The 9,281-nt window shown below is 28.4% G+C and overlaps 1 protein-coding gene across 1 annotated transcript in view; it reads left to right on the top strand.

Moving 5' to 3' along the window:
- LOC106459966 (protein kibra-like) overlaps window positions 1-9,281 on the top strand; it is a 39,915-nt gene that overhangs the window by 25,992 nt on the left and 4,642 nt on the right. Inside the window, exons 12-18 of the mRNA XM_013919639.2 lie at window positions 3,715-3,801; window positions 4,598-4,790; window positions 5,947-6,063; window positions 6,352-6,430; window positions 7,104-7,267; window positions 7,584-7,790; window positions 8,158-8,256. Coding sequence (XP_013775093.1) covers window positions 3,715-3,801; window positions 4,598-4,790; window positions 5,947-6,063; window positions 6,352-6,430; window positions 7,104-7,267; window positions 7,584-7,790; window positions 8,158-8,256 — 946 coding nt within the window. The remainder of the gene's footprint in view (window positions 1-3,714; window positions 3,802-4,597; window positions 4,791-5,946; window positions 6,064-6,351; window positions 6,431-7,103; window positions 7,268-7,583; window positions 7,791-8,157; window positions 8,257-9,281) is intronic.

Raw genomic sequence — 9,281 nt, 5'->3', positions numbered from 1 at the left:
AAAATTTTTTTTTAGGTTTTATACATTTTAAATAACCAAAAAATCATAAATTACTATATCAATACCATAGAATTCCACTGCAATTTATCAAGTGCAGTAACTAAGCTGTATTTGGGTCTAAAAAAATAAGAAATTCCAAGCTCACTAAAGACTTACCTTATCATTTGAAATCTTGTGCGAAAAGAACGAAATTAATACAATAACACATCAAAATGGCTGAGAAAACCACTAGGGGAACATTCTGGGCTTTCGATTGGTTATTCATGATATATAGAGAAATAAGTGTATATAAGGGACCATTTCCAAAAATGGAAAGAGGTGGGTGGGTGGGCCACTTTGTTTGATTCAATACATGAGCAATATCGTAGCAAATAGAAAAGATAGAGGTTCTTATTTTATATTCTAGCTTGTCAATATTGGTATAGAGGGCTGATGAAAAAATAGAAAATGGGAAAGTCAGAGTGAACAGATATCATATTACACAGAGAAGGGGAGATTGAGAATTTATTTAAAAATAGAATTAAGGAAGTAAAACTTTTATTAAAATTAATAAATAATTATTAATATTAAGTATTTAATATTATTTATTAATGTTAAAATTTGACTTAGTAACTACATTTGGATGCCAAATTTATCCATGTAGTTTTGCATGTTTGTATATTATCAAATGTTTAAACATTTTTGAAATAATAAGCTTTTATTGTATTAATAACTAGACAATCACAGTATGTACCAAGCATCCACATGCTTCTTCAGGTGGACTGAAGAATGCTCCTGCTCGAACATCAATAGATCTAGCTCTGGACCTTCAAGCATCTCATACTCAGCTGACACACTTGCAAAGTGAACTCTCTAGGCTACGAGAAATAAAACGAAAACTTGAGGAGGCGAAGGCAACAAGTAAGCAAGAATTATTAGATTGTAGTATTTCAGGTTCTTGGGTATTATTAATATATAATATGTCCAGTATAAAAGATATATTTTATCAACTGAGATCAACAGAACTTTCACAAAACCTGTAAAAAGGGTTTGTTGTTTGGAGAACAGTCTTCTTTCTTTGTGTTTAAGTACCAGTGATTTTGTAAATCAATAATTTCTGTTTTTAATAAAATGAACTAGACAGGCCACTTATTTTGGTTGTACTCTACCAGATGAATTTTCAAACTATAAAAATGCTGTTGAGTAGTCGTTGAGAAATATTATGTGGATTATGACTTGCACCTAAAGTATGACTGGCTTAGAAACTGTGTGTTTCCAAGAAGCTATATCATCATTAGCTGCTGTTTATTTGTCAATATATATATATGTGTGTGTGTGTGTGTGCAGAATGATGTGGTGCTTACATAGATATAGATATTTAAACATATGTATATTTTGTTGTTCTCGTGCTGTCCAATAGGTGGGGGTGTTATGCCTTCTTGGTTACTAGAAAACAATCATATGCAACAAGTGTTATCAAGCGTCATAACAGAGGTGAGTTGAAAAATTAATTATATTCTACAAATCTAAAAGAAAAATAATTAAAAAAATAAAGCACAAGAAAGCCATACAGACAGACACACACACACACACACAGAAAATCCTTTCAGTTTCATGCGTAAGAAATTATACTCTTTTATTTTGTATAAGCTATAAGAAAACTCGTGTCAGAAACTGTCATCAGGAGTCAGAAAATGCCATCAAACAGAACAAGTCTATTCTCGGCCACAACTTAGTAGTCTTTTAAAAATCACAAGCTATCAAAAGAGTAATTTAGGTCATTAATGTTTGCTTGACTCTGATTTTCTTAAACACTTACCATTTAGTGTTTCTAAAATTGTTTAACAAATATTGTTTGACTAAATCTGTTATATACATCCAAACAATACTTTCTTAAGATGCCTAAAACACAAAATAACCAAAGTAAACAGCCATTAAAGATTTATATCAATATGTTGTTGTTAACATCTCAATTAATAAAGTCCCAGTTTTGAATAAGTCTGAGTACTAACTAAATAGATAATTGAGTATATAGTTATTGGCTATGTGATGGATATTTTCAAGAACTGGCAAAGATTTCCCATTTAGTTCTTTTAATAAATTTTTATCTCTGTAGTATAGATTATAAATTTAATGACATTTCTGATTCATACCCTGAGTTTTATAACTTTATTTATTGTAATTCCTCTCGGAAACAAAGGGCAGTAGAATATAATATACAAAATTTTTTCATGTGTATTCATTTTGCTATCAGCTATTTTTCCCAAACCTTTATGGACATTAACAGCAAAGTTACATTAATCCTTTCCTCACGGATCAAAGGCCATGTCATTGCATTTGTTGACTCACATTCAAAATTTTATTTAACTACTATTTTATGAATTTATGTCATTAAGTTTGGTATAAAACTGCAGATTATAATTAAAATTTTAGTATTATATATTATTTAATTTCTTAATTTAAAAGTAAATGTTAAAAAAAACACATCTAAATCGATTTATGTGTGTCACATGGTATGTTAAATGCAGCACTGGTTCAGATTAGATGTTTGTGAAGTTTAGATACAAATTCTATAGTTTTGTATGAATTAGGAACTCAAATTCACTGCCACGCATCATAACATGCCTCGCTTGCCAGTGGACTTGGCAGACATATAAGAGTACACCTCATGTGATCATAAATTTACATAATCTTCTGCTACATTAATAGTATCTGTAAGTCACCACTAGGAAGCTGGTGTCAGTTTCATCATACATATTTACTCAAAATACAAATTATTAGCTAGATGAGTTAGCGTTTTAATGAAACTAAAAATTCGTAGATAAAGTAAATGATAGAAGGAAATAATAAATGAACGATAAACACAACTATAATCATAAAAAAAATAAAAGTTATCTCACAACTGAACTTTGAATAACACTTCTAAATCAATAGTAAACTTGGTTAATAATCTTATTTATTTCTGTAAAAAAAAACTTTTCATTTCTGGATTATAATAAATGTGTTGTTCACTAATAGCTAATAAAATAAATTGCAAGAAACATTGTGTGTTGGTATTAAGAATTTTGGTTCTTTGTAAAGTTCCATTTTTCACAGTTTTTAAAACAATTTAAATTATGCATCATATACCATGGCAGGGTATATTTTTTGTCTTAAAATTGAATGAAATATGTTTGTAAGTCTTACAGATGTTTTTAAAAAGATACATTTTCCTACTTTGCTCTCTAGCAAACCTAAAAAGAAGTCATGGTCACAAAAAATAGCAATTTTTTTTTATTTATTACCAAACTTTTTGAAGTAACTTTACAGCCTTAATACTTGTATTTTTTGTAATTTAGTTTGTATTTCATCTTTCAAGTATTTTAAAAAACACATCCTTTCTTTTAGTTTTTATATGAAGTGCTCATCTTTATGGAACTTTATAAAGTTTTGAAAATACTTTTAGATATGTACATTATTAGTCTGATATGTTTTTCATTATATCCTTTGTTCGCTTAGGATATGAATCTTCTAAGATGGTCAAATGTCATTTCAATGGCTGAAAATATTTTTAATAGCAAGATACCCAACTGATGAATGAGTGCATTCTACTCATTATAAGTTTTATGACATTGTATACTCCTAGTTAGATTGATATGTTAATAATAAGCTGCATTATTTACTGGATTAGGTTTTAGTTTTCATTTGTATATGTAACTTGCTTGGATCAGAAATTATTGTTTTGCCATATTTCAGATATGCTTTAGAAGACGGCTTACTACACGTTGGAGTTGAACGAGCCAGAAATTTGATGGCATTGTTTGTTCCTGATAACTACAAAGTGTAAGTTCCATTACTGTGTTTTAGTCATTTTTAAGCTTATTGTTGAAGTATCTTAATGTTGGGTTTTTGTAGAGTTACAGTTTTTGCTTTGTTGCATCTGTTTTAATAAATAAGTATTGTATACTAACTCCTCTTACATAAGATTGAATATATCAGTTATCACTTTCTATGATGAATAAAATTTTACTTTTCTAAATATTCATTATCTAATTTCCAGTAATATGCATACGTAATTTTATCTTTTCACAAATTTCTTCAAGAAGCAACTTTAAGAAAAGTTAAACTGTGCACATATATAAAACTGCCATAATCTTTTTGTTTTAAATCCTATAAACTTGAAATAATTGTCATTTTGATGCATTTTGTACAAGGTATCATGGTAAACCATAGAAAATAACTCAGGAGTTCTGGCAAGCATATTAAAATATAAAATGCTTTTGATACTTCCTATATAGATCATAGTGTTTGGTAGACAGAAAATTAATTTGAATTTAATAGCTAAAACATCATGTTACCCTCTTCCAAGAGGAATAAAGTCAATAATATAATGCAATAGTAAAAGATTTGAGGAATGTGTTAATTTGTCACACAAATTAGCTTCGTTTGTACTTTTAAAAGTGTATAGATTTTAGTGAAATTAATAGTAATATTTAAGTTTCTAGGATCAGATATTAACGTACCAAAAACTGATAACATCATGTGACTTGCTTTCTCAACCAAGTTTCTTCCTATGTTTTTATCTTCAGCTAAATTTTTATTATACTACTAAAAGATATATTGAAACATTTTCTTTCAGATACATCAAAGTAAGCTTGTTGCCTGGATCGTCAGACGCCCTGCAGAAGGACAGCACCAAGTTTTTAGAAAGTCTGAGAAAACCAACTATTGGTGAAAATTTTAGGTTTCCCATATCTATGCCCAAGTTATATACCAAAACATTACAAGTCAGTGTTTGCTGTGTAGCCCCTTCGGGAGAAGAGGAATATCTGGTACTCTTTTTTGTACTGTAGAATAAATATATAAGAAAATCTTTGAAGTAGGCAATAAAAAACTTCAATTATTTCAATATTTTGTTACTTGTTTTTAGACATAATAGTATGTTTCATGATTAAACTTGTATTGGTAATTTTGTTTCTATAAGAGGTCATTGTTTACAGTCTGGACTAATATTTGTTGTAGCAAATTCCTGATGCTATAACAGTACAAATAAATATTTAGAAATAAAGTAAATGAACTGGTATTATAATGTTTTCCTGTTATTAAACTGATGGTTTTGTCAAAGCAAAAAATTTCAAGAATTTGCTATTATTTCTGCAGGATCAAGAGCCAGTCCTGTCATTTAGAGTGATAAAAAAATAAATTCCAACCACCTTGATTAACTGCTTTGAACTTTAGGTTAAATAAAAAGGAACAAACCCATATAAATGCATACCATAAATGGAAACTTTAAGCATATATTTGAGGAAATGTGCTAGTCAAATGCAGTTCATAAAGTTTAGTCAGTCAAACCTGTATACCTGAAATAGGTGGGCCAAAAGAATGGAAAGAATTAGCAAAAATTACACTTCTATTCTTTAAAAAAAATTTAGTTGAACTAAAATAATTAAATTCACAATTAATTAATATTCAAATGTATGATGAATCTCCAGTGGTCCTTATGTTATAAAAAATGTGAAGCTTGAATTTCAAGAAATGAAGTAAAAAGAAAAACGTTTTAAGGACTAATAAAACTAAAAAGAAACAAAAAACCAAACACTATTTTGAAATTTGTTTTCTGTAAAATAAAAAATATTCATGCATAATTAGTATTGTTAGAAAGCTGTATCTTGCTTTATTGATTGATATATTATGAAGTATTAAAACACCTATGACATGTGCTTAATTTTTTTTCAGTATTTAAGGTTAAAGCACACAATTGTTAGTACAAATACTGAGTTTCTTTATGTGCAAAGTTTTTCTGGCATGTAGAGATATTTTGTTCTCAATTATAAATATGAAAAATTTTGACATTCATAAGCTTCTTGGGGACCAAATATTTGTTTCTGTTTTTACTTATGTATAACACAGTTGATTGCTATACTAGAATATGTATATAAGTTATAATATTTAAGAGGAATTCTCTTTTATCAATGGTTAATTTTATAGGGTGGTGCTCAAGTGAGTCTTGCAGACTTCAATCCAGATATCACCATTACAAAGTGGTACAATGTGCTCAATTTTAGTTTTCTGCAACCAGAATCATTGCATGAGAAAAATCAGAAGGTCAGTAGTAGTAGTAGGAATTATGGGCTTTGGTGTTTTCTTTGTAAATAAAGGTATTTTTCTTATTGTGCTGCTATAGTATTCAGTTTTGAAAAATGTGACATTTCAGTTTATAATTATTCTTATGGTCTGATTTAATTGATATACACCAGTACCATTTTCTAAAAACCTAATATTTTCATTACTGGTTATTCTTAGAATCTCTCTGAAGTTAATAATTTTGTATTACTTTTAACTTTATTTTATAGATAAGATCAATCTGATTTAAGTAAATCTTTATACACCCAGGTTTTCGTCTTGAAAGAAGAAAGTAGTGATGAGTCAACCATAATTTCATCCCAGACTTCAACACTAACGAGAAATCAAGGTGCAGATTTATGATTTACCTAAAACTAAGGAAAAATATTAGATTTTTTTTAAATATTTTTTTATACTTTATTAAACAAAAGTAGTTAGGTTAATCAATGTTTTCTTTTAATTTGTAATACTAAAATGAATAGTGTTAACTTTTTATTGGATATTTAAAAAAATACCCATATTCAAGAATTGGAAGCATTACATAGATGTTGGAATTCAAAACACTTTAAGATCACAAATTCTTCAACTTAATCAGTTTTGAATTCGATGATGAGGAACCCACTTTAAGACTAATAATGCTTGGAGATGGCTTGAATGGGTAATGAATAAAACTTAATATTCAAGTTTTTCTTTATTACCCATTCAAGCCATCTCCAAGCATTATTATCTTAATCAATTATTTAACAATGAACAGTTATACTCTCCAAACAAAATGACAAAACATTTTTGTAATAGGTCATTGAAAACAAAAACATAAAATTGTAACAAAAATTAGGAAATTGTTTATCTCGCAAACAAAAATAAATCAAAAATGAAATTGGAAACCATGTGGCATCCCTAAAATAAAATAAATGTGGGAGAAGTCTGTATTTTTTTCAGAATTTTGTTAAGTTTTTTTAACAAACCTAAGTTTAATTATGTGGAAAGTGTTGTGATAGGCTTATTATTGTTATTTATTTAAGATCCAAATATAGTAGAATATGATGCCTTAGTAACGGGAGATGATGATGATGATGGTGATGAAGAAAGTGATGATGAGGAAGAAAATTTAGAGGAAGAATGTAAAGATGTTGTATATACAACAGAGTACCAAGAGTCACAGTATGCTGGAGATGATGAATGTGAGGTATATTTTTTTATTTTACTTTGTAAATAGTCATGTACAAGCATTTTTCAATTGTTAACCTGAGTGAGTTGCATGGTGATATCAATGCTTTATAACTCATAAAAAGAATTAAAGAAATATATTCATGGATTAATATTTGATAGAGAAATAATATTTACAGATATTGTTCTTTTTTAACATTCATTTCTTTATAATAATAGCTGTCTGGTTATGTTCATATATATATATGTTCTTTTCCTTCTTACTTTATGAGAAACATATAACTTGCATTGTTTAACTAAATGGTAAAACTACCTACTGTTTATGATTTTATCAGGAGGATGTGTGCGAGGAATGTTTAGCTGAGAGGCTAACTCAACAGGTAGAGCTGTGTGATAAAGAAACCAATACCGAATGTGTTTTTCCTCCTTTTCGGGGGAAACAGAACCAAACCGAAGATACTACTTCAAGAACCAGTGTTATCAAAAGATCCCAGACTTTCACTCCTAGTGTTGCTGTTAACAAAAATCAGTATATTTGTAGAGTAAGTGTAATTTATTTCTGCTCAGGTTGTTTTGTTACAGTTTGTTAAATCTTACTAGAAATAAGAGCAAGGATCTTAATCTTCTCATAATATTGACATTCACTAGTACTAGTATTAAACTCATGAAATTGCATTCTCTCAACTATAATTACAAAAAAATAATAGCATTACTCAATTTTTGGTTCATATGATATAAAAAAAAATGCATATAAAATTTTTTTTTCTGGGAAAAAAATTTCAAATAGCATTTTAATTTCTTAACTTCTAAATTGATATTTTCAGTGTAAACGTGAACAAGTACTTTTGAAATTTGTTTTGAAAAAAATAAAATTATCTTTAATATACACACTTTATTTTCACTTTGTAGTTAAACAGAAGTGACAGTGATAGTTCTATGCCACTGTATAGAAAAGGAACCACATTCCAACGGAATTCTGCCAGGCGTCAAAGTCTCAGATTGAAGAAGGTTAGTAAATGAAACTAAATTTTAATACTGTGCAGGTAGTTACCACCAATGTTTCCATCAAAGTGTCTTTGGATAAACTAATCTTGCATAAAAGCATGCTTGCTGTGTATAATATTGAACTATGATTATAGTGTCATTCAATAAAATTTGCAATAAATCTAAGTTACCCCTTTTCTTTCTAGAATGAATGCAGATTATAATATAAAATGACAAATATTATTAATCCTAAACTAATGGCTCATAACAGTTTGCATCTCTTTTTAATTTTACTGTTTTATTGGTTTTTTTGAACTGTTTCTAACTAATATTCCCATAATACAAGTTGTAAATCACACTGTGAACATGTAGCTTAAGTTATGGTATTTAATGATGTAAAGGACAAGCTACTCATGAGCTAGTTGTGAGTATACCTTGTGGAGAAATTATTTTATTATATTACATTATCTAACCTAATATTTTCTAGTTTTTACACTTTAGTTACTTTTATAAAAATAAATAAAAAAATGTAAATAAAAACGAGAAATTTAGTACCTATGTTTGCCTTTTTTTTTCTGTTGACCTATTGATGAAAGTTAAGCCTACCTTTTTTAGTAATGGTACTAGTACATCAAAAAATGTTTTTTTTTTTCAAACATGTACACAAAATAATAGTAGACAATCTCCTAAAATTATTGTAATTTAACTGGCTTGCTAACTAAGGTGTAAGTGCCTTGTAGTGATTCCTTTAGCTGTTTGATCTGAACTCAGAAAGAGTAACTTTCAAGCTGTTGGCAAAATAATTAAAAAATTTTACTGAAAACAAGGTAACCTTAAATGTCATTCTGTAAGTTAAAGCTTTGCCTTTCTTTTGGTTTTAATGATGTAATAGCAAAAATATCACAGAGAATTATTGGTACTTGTGAAAGAAAGGGTGTCATAAGAGAACATTGCAAGTAGGTCTGACTTTGTGGTTTATAAATCTGTAAACAAAGAACATTGAAGGTTATAAAAATTAGAGTATGTCAAAGCCGCAAGGAAGCTGTCGC

The sequence above is a fragment of the Limulus polyphemus genome, unplaced genomic scaffold (assembly GCF_000517525.1).
Source record: "Limulus polyphemus unplaced genomic scaffold, Limulus_polyphemus-2.1.2 Scaffold688, whole genome shotgun sequence".
NCBI classification, from domain to species: domain Eukaryota; kingdom Metazoa; phylum Arthropoda; class Merostomata; order Xiphosura; family Limulidae; genus Limulus; species Limulus polyphemus.
The sequence above is the reverse complement of the archived record's forward strand: the minus strand, read 5'-3'. Positions and strand labels throughout refer to the sequence as shown.